Source organism: Malania oleifera, chromosome 12, assembly GCF_029873635.1.
Source record: "Malania oleifera isolate guangnan ecotype guangnan chromosome 12, ASM2987363v1, whole genome shotgun sequence".
Lineage (NCBI taxonomy): Eukaryota > Viridiplantae > Streptophyta > Magnoliopsida > Santalales > Ximeniaceae > Malania > Malania oleifera.
Window position 1 is genome coordinate 8,721,497 of NC_080428.1, and position 16,677 is coordinate 8,738,173.

Consider the following 16,677-nt stretch of genomic DNA (forward strand, 5'->3'; position numbering starts at 1 on the left):
TGTGGTTGTGTTGGTTATTGTGAGGGAAAAAAAAAATGCATGTTTGACATTAATGAAATTGTTGGTATTTTTCAGTACTAATGGATCGCTCAAATAATGGCAATCAAGCTTTGTTGAAAATGGAAATAGAAAATGCTACAACATTATTTGTCCAAAATCTTCAAAGTGGTAGATCCATTATTTCATATGACGTGTCATGTTTATGAAGCACGTGCATGTAAAAAATCCCTAAATAGACGTTATTTTTTAGATTTTGAGTTACATCGAGAATATGTTTGCTGATTAGTTTATGAAAGTGACAAGAACTGTAGGAATAAACTTAGGTTGACCATACACACATTCAAGGTGTTGTGTTGATGGTATGAGTCTACAACCTACAAAACACATAAGTAAGTAGCTATGTTCTTACACATTCTTGCACACCATCAAAAGGACAAAATTATTATGCACAATTTTGAGAGGTCAGGGGAGAGTATTAGGAGAAATTTTAAAATGACTTAAACTATGTGATTTGATTATACAATGACCTCTTAAAAAATATAGAACCAATATTGGAAGAGTCAATGGATAGAAAATGGAGATGGTTTTAAAAAATCACGTTTAACATTAAACTAATAAGTTTACTTTAAACCATCTCCATTTTCAATCCACTGAGTCTTCCAGAATTGGTTCTAGTTTTTTTAAGAGGTCATTGTATAATCTTTTAATGTTAAAAAATTACGTTTAACATTAAACTAATAAGTTTACCTTAAACCATCTCCATTTTCCATCCACTAAGTCTTACAAAAGTAGTTCTAGTATTTGTAAGAGGTCATTGTTAAAAAATTTTATACGAATAAACCCAAATTTTATTGTAGAATTGTCTAGCAGCTTTGGAGATGGTTTAAAGTAATCTTATTAGTTTAATTCTAAGCTTAATTTTTTAATGTTAAAAAAATACGTTTAACATTAAACTAATAAGTTTACCTTAAACCATGTCCATTTTCCATCCACTTAGTCTTCCAAAATTGGTTTTGTTTAAGAGGTCATTGTTAAAAAAATTTATACAAATAAACCCAAATTTTATTGTAGAACTGTCTAGCAGCCTTGGATGGGACTTACATCAATGTCAGAGTACTCTCGAAAGATAAGGCTAGGTATCAAACGAGAAATAATCATATTGCAATCAATGTCTTGGCAATTTTTCTGAAGAACAATTTATTTATACATTGCCTAGTCAGGAGGGTTCAACAGCCGACAGTAGAGTGATACAAGATGCTTATAGGAGAAATGGATTGAAAGTTCCCCAGGATATGTCATACAACGAAGTTATAACTACTTTGGATTTTTTTTAGCATTCTTCCTTAGCTATATAGTTTAACCACGTACTAAATAGGAGTAATAAAATTTAAATAGGACATTATTATCATGTTGATGCTAGATATACTAACTGCCAAGAATTCCTAGCACCATATTGTGGTCAATGATCTCAAGTCAATGAGTGGAGGGCAGGATATACAGCAAACAATGTTTCAATATGAAACATGCAATAGCTAGGAATACTATTCAAACATGCTATGGTCAACTTAAGGCATGATGTGCAATGCAAAGGAGTCCAACTTACTATCCCCATAGAACTCAAAATCACATCATCACAACATGTTGCTTGCTCTACAATTTAATGAAAAGAAACAAAGGGTAGTGGAACAACAACAGTATTAATGGCCCTCAAAGGGATGCTACAAAAGCAATTACCAGATTTTGCCATTTTAGTGAAGCCATACATTGAATCTAGGATGAAGATGTTGAAATGAAACTTTTATATTGTGTAAGACCTGATTTATAGAGGAAGCACGCATGGATTTAGAGGAGATTCTGAGAAAAAATGTGTGTTTGTTGACAAACTTGTGTGGATAAAGGTGAGAAGTAAATTTACTTATGATAAATATTTTCCAACCTAATTAAGGCTAGTATTTCATGTCAAGATTCAAACTTTGTATTTTTATTTCATCGGGGCATAAGGATGCAAGAATGTAAAGAAATAAGTCATTTCCATTCTTTGAGGAATTATGCATCATATTTGGCAAGGATCGCACAACTAGGAAAGATGCACAAGCTAATTACCTGTCGTGTGGGTCTCCCATTGGGGCCCGCTATGCCAAAAGTGAGAGAAACCCCATCCCTCTCTTCCCTTTTTACATCCCCATGTCGCCACACGGGAGGGGCTTGAGGACATAAAAAAGGGGATCCTGTCAACTTGTTCCAACCTAGGATAATAAACTCATGAGGTTGGTCTTACTTCACTGTCGAGAAACAAAGGACCAGTTGATATGGTTGAGGAGATGGATAAGGAACAAAAAAATGAAAGCACTATAGGAGAAAATGAAATTAATGATACTAATTTGGTATTTGAGGAAGGATTTAATGCATCGGCTACATCAGGAACTTTAAATGATCATCCAAACACTATAGGTGATTCAAGGAAGAGGAAGAAGAGAAATAGTATCAGAAGTGATGATAGTGAGTCAGATATGATTAAAGCTGCAGCAATTCTAGCTGCAGAAGTGAAAGAGAGCATCCTAGTTTTGCTAATGCATTAATAAAAGCACAAAGAAGAATTAGATGCTAAAAGAAAGCAAATGGGAGAGGAATTGCAAAGTTGCCTGGCTTAACTTGAATGGAGTGCTGGAGAGCTGGGACTAGGAGGATACTTGGTCATGATCCGGAGTCAATTGACCTTTTGCTTGCCATACCTAATGACAAAAAGCTAGAGTGGGTAAGAAGGGGGACCTTGGAGGCCACATAAGATGCTTGGGTGGATGGTTTGGATGTTGAAGTCACTTTTTGTAAAAGTTAGTAACTTAAAAAAAGTAGTGCTTATATATGAAACTTGGGTGGATGATTTTAACCCACTTACCAGTCTAAGTTGGTAACTTATTAGATGTTTGGAGTTTAAAACTTGTTATAATGGATTGGTATTTTGGATGCTACTATGGTTTTATTTTGAATTTAATATATTGTGCATGATGATGACTTAAATGGTTTTTCTTGAGATGTATGTGACTACAGTAATTTGCAGTTTATTTTTTTGGAAGATTGAGATGTTTGTTGTAGGTTTAGATCAATTGTTTGATTACCAATATGGTAATTTGTAATTTACAGGTGGGATATCAACTTTTAAGAGAAGATGCTATCATTTTTATGGAAATTACATAATCACAAGTGGGATATAAAATATTTAAGAGATGCTGCTTTTTTTTTATAAAATTTATTTAATTACAGGTGAGATAGATATCAAATTTTAAGAGGGGATACTACCTATATATATATTTGTTTGGTTAATAAAAATTATGGGTTGTGTAATTTACATGTGAGATGCCAAATTTTAAATTAAAATTCAGTGAACTTAACATGCAATGTTGGTGTAATGTGATAGTTTCTCTATAAACTTATGGAAGCATCCTTGCAACATAACTCCTTTAAACATCTCATTATAGCCACTATTTATTGTATGACAAATTTTAAAATGCAGTCAAAATGGAGTTATATAATTAAATATTGCTAAAAAAAAAAAATTCTGCAATATAGGTAGTTTTGGAAACTAGCTTTTTTTTTTTCCTTTTTTTTATAAGTCATAAGTTTATTGATATAAAAATGAACACCCAATACACAAGGAGTGTACACGGGGTAAACAATTCAAAAACAGAACTTACAAGAATCTAGTAAATCAAAAACAGAAGAAAATGATTGGTTTCGCAAAGCAGCGAACCAATCCATCAAAGTTTTAAAGAAAAATAGCTTCAGGTCTGAAATGGATCTTTCCTTATCTTCAAAACACCTACTATTTCTCTCCCTCCAAAGACACCACAATGAACAATGAGGAACTATCAACCAAATAAACCCACTTCGATAATGACCAAATCTGCCTTGCCAACATGCTAGAAATCCCACTACAGATTGCAGCATAACCCAGCTCACTCGAAACAAACCCAACACCATAACCCACAAGTCCATTGTAACCAGACAATGAATAAAAAGATGATCAACCGTCTCATTATTACACTTGCACATGTAGCACCAATCCAATATCCAAACCTTTCCTTTCCGTAAATTGTCAAACGTTAAGCATTTCCCAAAAGCAGCAGTCCAAACGAAAAAAGCTACTCTAGATGGAATTTTCTGTTTCCAAATACTTTTCCAAGAAAGCCACAATCTTTGGAGCCCATTAAAATACCATAATCTTTGGAGCCCCTTCTCTCTATCAGATTTCCAGCACATCTTATCCTCACCGAACCCCTTGACCGATGCACCATATATGGTATCCATAAAACCAGTCAAGGCCTCTAATTCCCGAAGATGCATACCCCTAAGGAAACTTACATCCCAAAACAAGACTCCATTATCAAACTTCATAAGCTCAGCCACGCTAGCTTCTTTATCGCGGCAAAATCTATACAAATCAAGATAGCTGACTGCAAGAGACGTCACCACACCAATGGTCTTGCCAAAATTTCACCTTAGACACATTTCCAATATCATATAGAATGTGGCCAGAAAAAGAAGGCCATCCCCGACTAATATTTTTCCACAAACCAACACCATGTGGACCATTAACAGGCTTAGTACACCAACCACCCCATTCACAGCCGTATTTCACCTCTATCACTTGCCTCCAAAAAGCAGCCTTCTCCATCCCAAATCTCCATAACCACTTCCCAAGAAAAGCTTCGTTAAACTGTCTTACCTTCCTTATCCCCAAACCACCCGAAGAAATGGGAGAGCAAACAGTATCCCATTTAACCAAATGAAATTTTGGTTCATCACCAATGCCACCCCATAAAAAATTCCTTTGAAGTTTCTCAATACGATTAGCCACAGCAGCAGGAATAGGAAATAAAGATAGAAAGTAAGTGGGTAAATTAGATAGAGTGCTTTCAATTAACGTGACCCTACCTCCCTTAGATAAGTACAAACATTTCCACCCTGCTAACCTTCCTTCTATCTTCTCCAAAATTGGGTTCCATATTGTCTTATCCTTGAATTTGGCTCCCAAAGGAAGACCCAAATATCTCATAGGAAGATTACCTTGTTTACAGACAAGGACGTGCAAGTATAAGTCAAAATTCAACACCGTACCAGCAGGAACCAACTCTGACTTGCCCAAATTTGTCTTTAAACCAGAGACCACCTCAAACCACATAAGTATCACACGGAGAAACAAAATCTGATCCAGATCAGCATCACAAAAAATTAGAGTATCGTCCGCAAAGAGAAGATGGGACACCACCAAAGCTCTTCCCTCTATACACCCCACACCAAAGCCTGACATGTGACCATCATGGACAGCTTTATCCAACATTCTCCCCAGGGCTTCCATAACCAAGACAAACAACAAAGGAGACAATGGGTCACCTTGCCTCAACCCCCTAGAGCTCTCAAAAAAACCCACAAGGAGTGCCATTTATCATAATGGAGAAATGAACTGTAGATATACAAAAGAAAATCCACCACCTCCATTTGGCAGAGAACCCACCCCGTTCTAGTCACTGCATAAGAAAACCCCAATTTACATGATCAAAAGCCTTCTCAATATCTAATTTGCAAAGTAGCCCAGCACCCCAGTTTTCAATCTACTATCGAGGCATTCATTAGCAATAAGTTATTTTAGGCCTACCTTTGCCCCTATCCATGCCAGAAACAATAACTAACTCACTCCTATTCATAGGCATCATACTACTAGGTTTGTGTTTCAAATGCCCAAACCATCTAAGTCACCCCTCCCTTATCTTCTCTTCAACCGGTGCTATGCCTAATTTTTGCATATATGATAGTTCATTAGTTTGTCTTTAACCACATTAACATTTACATTACAGCAACTTTTACTTTTTGTACATGTTTTTTAGTTGCCTAACATTCTAATCCACAAAGCATAGCAGCCATATAGTTGACTTATAAAACTTTCCTTTTAATTTTAAAGGTATTCTATGATCACACAACACACTTGATGCACTCCTCCATTTTACTCAACTTGCTTTAATTCTGTGTATTACATCTTCAATTCCCCCTTCCACTTGCATAATAGATCCAAGATATCGAAATTTATTTGTGTTAATAATTTCATGATTATCAAGTTTAATCTTCTATCCACTACACTCCTTACGTTACTAAAATTACATTTCATATACTATCTTAATCCTACTTATCCTAAAATCTTTGGACTCTAATGCAGTTCTCTAAAGTTCTAACTTAGATTCCACTTTGTTCCTCCTTTCATCAATTAACACAATATCATCTGCAAATAATATAAACCAAGGGATCTCGTGTTGGATATTCCTCATCAATCACTAAATTAAAAAGAAAAGGATTCAAAGTAGAACCTTGATGTAAACCTATTGTGATTGGAAAATCTCTATATTCCTCACCTACAGTTCGAACATTAGTCACTACTCTATCATACATATCTTTAATGACCTCAGTATATCTATTTCAAACCCACTTCTTTTCTAAGACTCACGAAAGAACTTCCCTAGGTACCCTATCATATGTTTTCTCTAGGTAAATAAAAACCATATGCAAGTCCTTGTTCTTTTCCCTAAACTTTTCCATTAATCTTCTTCAAAGATAAATAGCTTATGTTGTTCATCTCCTCGGCATAAAACCAATTTGATTCTTTGTAATCCTTATTTCTATTCTGATTCTTTGTTCAATTACCCTTTCCCATAGTTTCACCATATGACTTATAATCTTAATTCCATGATACTTAATAGAATTTTGAATATCGCCTTCGTTTTTTAATAAAGGTACTAATGTCCATTCTTCCACATTTTTTTGGTTTTTATAATGTTAAAAAGATTAGTTAACCACATTTCATTTATCCCCTAAAAATTTCCAAACTTCAATTGGTATGTTATCTGGTCCTATAGATTTCCAACCTATCATCTTTTTTAACACCATCTTAACTTCAAGGACTCTAATTCTGTGAATAAATATCTTATTTTAGTCTTCTCCACATTTGTCACTTCCAAGTTCAATATTTCATTTTGGTTTTCATTAAACAACTTATCAAAAGTATCTTCGCTACCTCTCTTTTATGTCTTCTTCTCTAAATAGAACATTATCATTATCGTCTTTTATACATTTTACATCACCAAAATCCTTGCATTTCCTTTCTCTAGCACTAGCAAGTTTATAAATATCTCTTTCTCCTTCTTTTCTATCTAATTTAATATATAAAGTATCGAAAGCTTTATGTTTAGCTTCATTAATAAGCTTTTTTGCATTTTTTCTCACCTCTATATTTTTCAAAATTTTCTATATTTCTACAATTTTTCCATATTTTATACCAATTTCTTCTTGTCTTAGCATCTTTTTTTTGGACTTCTTGATCCCACCACAAGCTTTCTTTACTACCCGAATATCCTCCTTTGGACTCACCTAGAACCTCTTTTGCTATCCTTACGATAGAATTAGCCATTATATTTCGAATAGTATTTACATCTACCTTACCCCCTCCTGTCCAATCACACTATTTGATCATTTTATCTTTGAATTTTATTATATTATCTCCCTTCATGCTCCACCATCTAGTCCCCTTATGTTGGTATATGTTACTCTTTTCTCTTCCATTTTTTAATATGTATATCCAATACTAGGACTCTATGTTGTGTAGCCAAACTTTCACATGGGATAACTTTACAATCCTCACAAGATAGACGATCCCTATTCCAAGTTAAGAAGAAATCTATTTGGCTTTTATTACGCCCACTCTTGAAAGTTACCAAGTGTTCTTTTCTTTTTATAAAGCAAGTATTTAATATAACCAAATCGTGAGGCATGGAAAAATCTAAAAATATATCACCAGCCTTATTTTTATCTCCATATCCATGGCCTCCATGTATCCTCTTATAAGCTATATTATCCTTTTCAATGTGTCCATTCAAATCCACCCGAATGAATGTCATTTTAGACGTTGGTATCCCTTGTAAAATACTATCCGAATCTTTCCAAAAATATCTTTCTGCTGAGCCTATTTTGGGGGCATAAGCACTAATGACATTCACAACCTCCAGGCCTAGAGCTATCTTGATTTTAATGATCCTATCCTCTATTCTTTTAACATCTTTGTCTATAATAATTCCCAACCCGTTTTTACGTTTCTCTTTTCCAATGTATGAAAGTTTAAATCCTTAATTTTTCAATTTCTCTAACTTTCTCCCATATCCATTTCATCTCTTGAAGGCAAATTAATTTAATTTTCCTTCTAAACATAATTTCCACTATTTCCATAGTTTTTGCCCGTAAGAGTCCCCATATTTCCATACTTGAAAACTTAAGCACAAAGGACACAAAATGACTAGTCAGAATCTGGACTTTATGTAGATCCCAAATATTTGAATAAACAGAAGAAAAAAATGGTTTACTATGAGGCATGACTCCAAAAGGAAAAGATGTCCTAATCTGTTTTTGTAATTGACACACAAAACACTCAAAACAAGAATAGACTTGAACCCAAAAAGAAAAAACTTATTCTAGATTTTTGAAGAAAGAGATGACCCATAAAAGCATGCCACGAATCCAAAGAAACAACATTAGTTGAAATTGAAGAAGCAGTATGATAAACCTCAGCCATTGAAATACAATAGTCCATCCTTCTTCAGCTCCCCAACAATCCTCTTGTAAATCATGATATCTTGAATAACAAGACAACCACAAATTGGTGTAACCAAAGCGTCAAGAATCACCTTAGAGTGTAAAGTAGTGGGTTTCAAGAACTTAAATAAATTAGGAGCACTTGTCATACGGGGTAGGCATTAGAATGAATAACCCAAGGTGAGATGGATGAAGAGGCAAGAAACCCAACAATACCTAAACAGCCCATAGTAACACTAGATGTAGAAGATTGAGTTTGGAGTTGGTGAACCATGCAAACAAGATTGTTATGCTCCCCCCATGACATGGTAGATGATGTACACGAATCCTCAATGGAGTGGCTTGGTGCATATGAAGTGTTGATAGGAGAATCACCTTTGACAAAAGACTTATTGGCTCAATTTTAGTTTCCCATGAGATCTCAATAGAAATCAAAAGTATGATTGTCCTTGCCACAATGTGCTTGAATGCGAGAGTTTCCACAATGAACTCCTCATTTTGATACACTACCTCTACCACAACCGTGATCCAAACCACATCCTTATCCTCCAAACCTGACTTACATGGTTGAATTGTTGCATAAGCTTCATTAGTAGATGGTACGGATTCACCAGAAAAAAATCTAATCAGAAATGGGTTGATGCTCAAGACTAAACCTAAACATAAACTTGCAACCAAAAACAATACTTGTTGCATTTTAATCATCCCGATTTTGCAACTAATTGGTTGATATATGTTGACTTCCTCAAACTACCTTTCGGAGTGCCATAACAGTCACTAATGAACCTACCTTCTTGGTCATATTCAAGGTCCTAAATTTAGATTTGAAGTAAAATTCTGAAGCTTTAGAATTAAGGAAATTTTAATTTCAAGTAAGGTTTTAAAAAAATGATGAAAATTAGTAGCATAGCATGGAATTCTTCTATTTTATTTCATAAAAATAAATGCACTTTTTTACAAAACTTTACAAATGGTTGATAGACATAATAATGAAAGTATCATAAATAAATTAGCATAAATGAAATACAACAATGATAGGAGCGTGATTATAAGGTGCATTAGTTGTAATAACATTTATATCAAACATATATAGCAAATATAAATAATGGTAATTTATTATAAAAATTCAAATCATTTAGGCAAGAATGGTCAAATAAAATATTGTTGCTAATATCCAAGTTTAATTGTTATATAATTTCAAAAGCCTTCGTACTAATTTTTGGTTTCAATAAAAATAAGATAAATAAGAGAGAAATTCTACTTTGGATTTAAATATCAAACTTGAATTCATGGCAATTTCATTCAGTGGTTAAAATTTAGGCAAAATTCATTAAAATTTTGAGATTTCAATAAAGTTTTAACAATTCGAAGAAATTTAATATAGAAATCAACTATTATTTCGATTTTGAGAGTAAAGGAAAGCAGAAATTCCAAGGGGTTTTGAATCCCATATTTGAATTTCATGGAAATTTCATTTTATAGTTAAAATTTCAAAACATTTTCCCGAAATTTTGAGATTTTGATAAATTTTGGGTGATTCATGAAAATTTTGGCAAAAATTTTGTAAAAATGGAAATTGACCAACATTTCAATTTTGAGGGTGGTCAAAAGTGGAATTTCAATATAAAATTCAACAATTTTGTGACAGTAATGGAAGAACATTTTGACTTATTTACCATATTTTCTGCTCTTCATTGGAATGCTTCAATTCTTTGTAGTATTAATCCTAAATAAGACTTAATCACCCAAATCACTACTGATATGATTACCTTGGGAACAATTCACCAATCCTCTTGTGCCCACACTCCATAAAAAAAATGGAGTTTCTCAAGGAAAAACAAACATATTCCAAAAGGCACTAGTACTTTGTTATACTAAATGAATGCGACTAAGATGTTCTGGAGAGACAATATGTAATGCTTGCTCTACTATTAATAGTGTGACTGCCTATACTCGAAGTAAGATACCACACTCCATTCTAATGTTAATAATTGTTCTTCTCTTTACCTCCTTGTCTATTTAGTTGTTCTTTATTCATGAAATGCTGATAAATTGGCTCCCTGTTCTAAAGAATGTTTTTTCTTTTTCTTTTTTTCGCAGTATTTTCATTCACAAAAATATGTAACAGTGCTATTGTCCGACTTTGCATTCATTTTTTTTGCCTCCACATGTGATATCCATACCTTTTAAGCTGTGGTAATTTTAATTACTTTCAAAAATTTGCATGGTTGTTGCTTTGATTTTGTATGGAAAGAGTGGATACTAATAATGTTCTGCATTAATTAAGCTATGTTAATTTAAATTGGAAATTTCATTCAAATTTATTAGGGTAGGGGGGGCTTAGAGAAAGGAAATCAAGAAGACCCATGCCAAAACATAATATAGGAATTGGGGCAGAAATAGAACCAAAAAAACAAAAACAAAAAAAAAGAAGCATAGAGAAACCAGGATGGGACACCTGATAAACAGATGGCAGCAGTGTAGGCCCTTGTTGCCATGGTCTTAAAATTTCCACGAAATTTCCAAATTCCATCACCCTCGAAATCGAAAATGGCAGTTGATTTCCGTCTTGCATAATTTCCGTCAAAATCTCGAGGAATCATCCGAAATTTATCGAAATCTTGAAATTTTAGCGAAACTCGGCGAAATTTTAAATATACAAAGAAATTTCGTCAGAATTCAAATGAGAGATTTAGGAGTGAAGTGAAATTTCTCTTTTAATTTATTTTATTTATTTTATTGAAACAAAATATTATTACAAGTGCTTTTGAAATTATATGAAAAAAAAAAAAAACTTACAGTAACATTTTATTTAACCATTCATGTCTAAATTATCATTATTTGTGTAATAAATAATATTTAAATGATTTGTGAATTTCATTTGTATTAACTGAAGATGTTTATCGTACATTATCTCACAAATATGTTTGCTACACATAATATTTTACAATTTTTTTACCTCAAACAAAACATAGATGTATTAAATTTGTTATATATTAGTCCTAAAACTTATATTATAATGTTTGTTAACCATTTCTAAAGTTTCACAAAGAATTCCATGCTTTACTACTAATTTTCGTTATTTTTTCAAATCAATATCGAAATTTCCATCAAAATTTCCATAGTTTTGGAACTTTAAAATTTGAGTTGAAATTGAAATTTAAGACCTTGCTTGTCGCCATGGTCTTAAATTTCCACAAAATTGTCGAAATTTCCATCAAAATTTCCGAAATCTATCACCCTCGATATCAAAATTGCAGTCGAATTTCATTTTACATTATTTCTATCAAAATTTCAATGAATCTTTCGAAATTTATTTAACTATAGAATGAATTTTCCTCAAAATTCAAATGAGCGATCTAGGAGCGAAGTGAAATTTCTTTCTTAATTTAATTTATTTTTTTTACTAAAACAAAAAGATTATTACAAGAGCTTTTGAAATTAAATGAAAATATAAACTTAAAGCACATTTTTTATCTAATCATTCATATCAAAATTATCATTATTTGTAATAATAAATAATATTAAATGATTTGGGAATTTCATTTGTGTTAACTAAATATGTTTAATGCACATTATCTTGCAAATATATTTGATACACAAATTATATTTCAACTTTTCCACCTCATACACAAAATAGATGTATTTAACATGTAATATAGTAGTCCTAAAACTTATATTATTAAGTCTATTAACCATTTCTAAAGTTACATAAAAAGAATTCCATGCTTTACAACTAATTTCTATTATTTTTTCAAATCGAAATTGAAATTGACATCGAAATCAAAGTTTCAGTCGAAATTTCGTACTTTTGGAGTTTCGAAATTTCAGTCAAATCAAAATTTAAGACCTTGCTTGTCGCCACCAGCTGCTGCTGTCCTGCCATATTCGAGCCTAAATGGGACAAGTAACAGGAATCTGGCAGCAAGTATCTTCTATCCTGACACATTCCCAGGCGTGCAGAGCAGCAACAACACAAGATATAATAGCTTTTTTCTATAAACCCTAGTTCTAGAAAGACAGAAAGCAAGAGAGAACACTGCAGAAAATCAAGGAATGAAGGGAAAATCAAGAGAAAATAGATAAAATTCAGAGGAACCTTAAAATAAATACGAGAATCTGAAAATCTAGGTGTTTTTTATTTTAATTCATTCACCTAGGCCTTTTTGGTAAAAATTGGAGTTTTTCTAAGGGAAAATGGTAGAAATTTATGAAATTGAATCCTAACAAGAAAATATTTAAGCTTGTTATTTCTAATTACTAGATATGGCAGGACACATGTTCTCTTGCGTTATCATGGCTGCATATTTTGTTTTATTTGGGAAATTTTCATGCCCTGGATATTGATCTCATAAAGAAGTTTCACTTGCTATGGCATATATTGAACTGCTATTACTTAGCAGGTGCTGTGTTGTTTGTGGCCGTGATATGTGAAATTTGAGAAAGTAGGGCTTCTGTTTCCTTTGGGTGAAAGGCCCTAGACTTTCGGCCAATATTTCCACGTTAAAGAGCAGTTGAGCAATCTGAAAATTTGCACTAAAAAGAAATCAACACTACTATGTTGAAGTGCATGCTATTTGAAAGTTTTGTGATGGTAACTTCAGATGAAGAAATTGTCTAGAATAAGAAGAGCATCCATGCACAATATTATTATGTTTACAAATAACAAAACCACATCTTAAAATAGTGAAATCCATATATGAATAAGGGGCGCTTAACCATGTATACTAATCTCGTGGTTACTCTATCCTACTTCTACAACAATTTTAGGTTCAGGCTGAAGGAAAATCCCACCTATTAAGGGGCTATTTGGTATTCTTGTCAAAAATTATAGAAATGAATATTAGAAACAAAAACCAAAAATCATAAAGGAAAACTAAAAACCACAAACCAACAACCTATTTGGTTAATATTTATAAAACAAAAACAAATTAAAAAGTTAATTAAAAATGCTCATTTTCGTCTTTAAATCAAATAATATTATTAAAATATTATGAAATAATAAAATTTCAAAATATTAAATATAAAAAATACACTAATAAAATAAAAATTATTATAATTATTAAAGCACTTGCAAACCCTGGGTAGAAGCATGCAATGGATATAGAAAAATATGGATGTGTTACTGCTCAAGGGATTAGGGGATTAAAGGATCTTCCTCTTGGTATAAAATTGTCTATTGAATGCATTAAGACTCAATTGGTATTGATTATTTTTAGACCTTTTCTCATGTTCCTTAACTAAGTTCTGTTCATGCATTAATCACAGATGGCAGTTAATAGTTTATGTGAAGAATGCCTTCTTGTATGGAGATTTGCAAGAAGAGGAATACATAAGAGTAGCATCCTGGGTATGTTGCTCATGGGGAGGAAGGTATGTAGGTAAGTTACATAAGGCCACTTGTGGTCTTAGTCAGTCTCCTAGAGCTTCATTTGACAAGTTTACAGTTCAAAATTTATGGTAAGAGGTTTTTAGTATATCAAGGTATCTCAAAGGCTCTCCTGGGAGATGTATAGTATATAAATGTAACAGAAATTGTGAGATCGCAGGATACCCTTACGCAGATTGGGTTACCTCAGTAAATGATCAAAGGTCTACTACTGATATTGCACATTTGTGGAAGGTAATCTTGTTACCTAGTGTAGCTAGAACAACTACCATAGCAAAATCTAGTGTTAAATTAGAATAACGAACTATGGCCTCTTGGATATATTTGTGCCTCTTGTTCAACAACAACAACGATGACAACGGCAGCAGCAGCAGCAGCAGCAGCACAACAACAACAGCAAGAATAATAATAATAATAATAATAATAAATTTTTAACATTATTATTGTTGTTGTAAATCTGAAACATGAGGCTCCAGAAAACCACCGCTTGTTATTATTCATATACAAGAGTAACAATTCAAAAGATATTTTTGTCCCATAAAGTTGGATTCCCACGAGAAACCAAGTAACAACTAAGGGAGAGATGGATATCATGTTTTGGAGACATTTCGCATTCCCAAAGAATCCAAGATGCAAACCATGTAAGATTTCTGCTTCCAAACACGGACATCCAACATTCCAAATTCCACATCCCAAAAAATCCTGTAGGATAACCGAAGATAAACTCCCCCAAAGTACACCAATGCCCAATGGGGATACGTTGATAGCTGACCCTAGACCATGCTAGACACTCGTTGGGATGTAAAATTATTTTAAGTCACTCGGTCACATCTCTCTTTTGCAACTACTGTTTTGAGTCAGCTGATTTGATTACCCCCGAACCAATCGATGAATGCAGTTATTCATATCTTAACTCTATAAATATGTGACTAGTGTGCCTGAAGAGGCATCTTCTATTAGGATCAAGTTAACACTCTTGCTCAAGGATAAAAAAATGCATATGGGTCAGATCACCCTTCGAGAGACAATTCACAACTGGATAATGCATTTTTGTTGCTGTCAAGTGTATCTACTTTGATACTCATTCAATTTTTCAGAAGATGAAACCATTTGAAGTTCATAAGTGTTCAGGAAAAGGTTTTGCAAAAGCAAATTAAAATCCCTCATGTGAATTGTGAATATCAATACCAAATCCTTAGGCATTGCCCGAGTTAAGTTCATTTGCGACAAGCAAGAAGCATATGAAATATATGACATGTTCTTTTTCCTCATCATTTACCGTACACAAAAGTTCTTAATATCACTTATATTGTAAAAGCAAATAAATTCGTAATCCTGCCATTATCATGTCTTTTGAAGAAGCATTGGAAAAGTGTTCGACAAGTATCAAAATTTAAAACATAAGTGCTTTGAAAATGATGATTGTAATATTTCCTAATATAGAACAATAATGGTGAAAAAATGATTTGAACCATTCGTTGAAAAAACAATTGTTTCAACTTTTTTTACTTTATTCAGTGTTGGACACCATACATTAAGAATAATTTTGGGCATTAGAAGAAAAAGAAAAAAAAAAAAACAACTTTAGTGATAATAACATATTTTAGTCAAAAAAGTCCCCCCAAACGACAGTTTCAATACGTTTATTTTTTAATATGAATCAAGAAGAGAGAATAGGCTCTCATTAGATCCAAATGTATTGTGGGAATTCCCCATGCAACCAAGTGCATAGAATCTACTTATTTGAAAGCATGTGAATAAACTAGGGATTTATTTCTTGAACATTTGACCTTGAAATGTGCACTAACAAATAATTTGCATTACAACCAAGCACATGGTTGACTTTGTACAGCTACATGTCTTTTCATGTTTACCAAAGGTGCTTTTTGCCTTTCTATAAACAACACAACACTGCATACCATTCACAGCTCCGAAAGCATAGAAAGAAAAATAGAGAGCATGCAATATGAAAGCTCCCATAATTTGGTTAATCAGATGGCATAATAATGTAATATTACAAGGAAATGGTCCAGGACTAAGAAAGAAGCTGTCAAGCTTCAAAGTGGGGGTTATAACAACTTTTAGAAAGCACACTATGAATGTTTAAACCTCAATTTATATTGCATATGACATAAGAAGGGACTGAAGATAAATAGTATGCATCTAGACTATATGGAAATTAAATGTAAAAATATTGAGAAAATAAGTATACCTCTTGTTGGGCCAAATGATCCAAATCCTTAGAAGAGCATGGCCAAAGATCCATGAAACTATACCGTGACACAACATCTTGCAATGAACTATCCAAAGTTGATGTTCCCTCTTCACCTGCTCTAGAAAGAGCTTCTTTTCTCCGTTGCTCAACCTAAATGAAGATAAAACTAGTTGATGCATAAAGAAATAAAATATAACACGCAAACTAAAAGTCAATATTTATAATAATTTCTCTATACTCTTATCAGAGATGGACAACAACAAACATAAGAATGTTGGCTTTTTGAGTCTAATCCCTGTTTTAATGCTGACAAAGCACAAGTTACTTATGTGTGTATTTAGCACATGAACAGGTTCATTAAATTAACACACACATAAGGGAACGGACCCAAAGTTGAATCAACAGCCAACTGACCTATGAACCTATTGCAATTGTGCCTTAAACT

At 33.0% G+C, this 16,677-nt stretch overlaps 1 protein-coding gene across 3 annotated transcripts in view; it reads right to left on the reverse strand.

Moving 5' to 3' along the window:
- Nucleotides 1-16,677, reverse strand: part of LOC131144079 (cleavage stimulation factor subunit 77) — a 136,691-nt gene that overhangs the window by 27,893 nt on the left and 92,121 nt on the right. For all 3 annotated transcript variants that reach the window (XM_058092454.1, XM_058092455.1, XM_058092456.1), the window contains one exon: nt 16,230-16,382. In XM_058092454.1, coding sequence (XP_057948437.1) covers nt 16,230-16,382 — 153 coding nt within the window. The remainder of the gene's footprint in view (nt 1-16,229; nt 16,383-16,677) is intronic.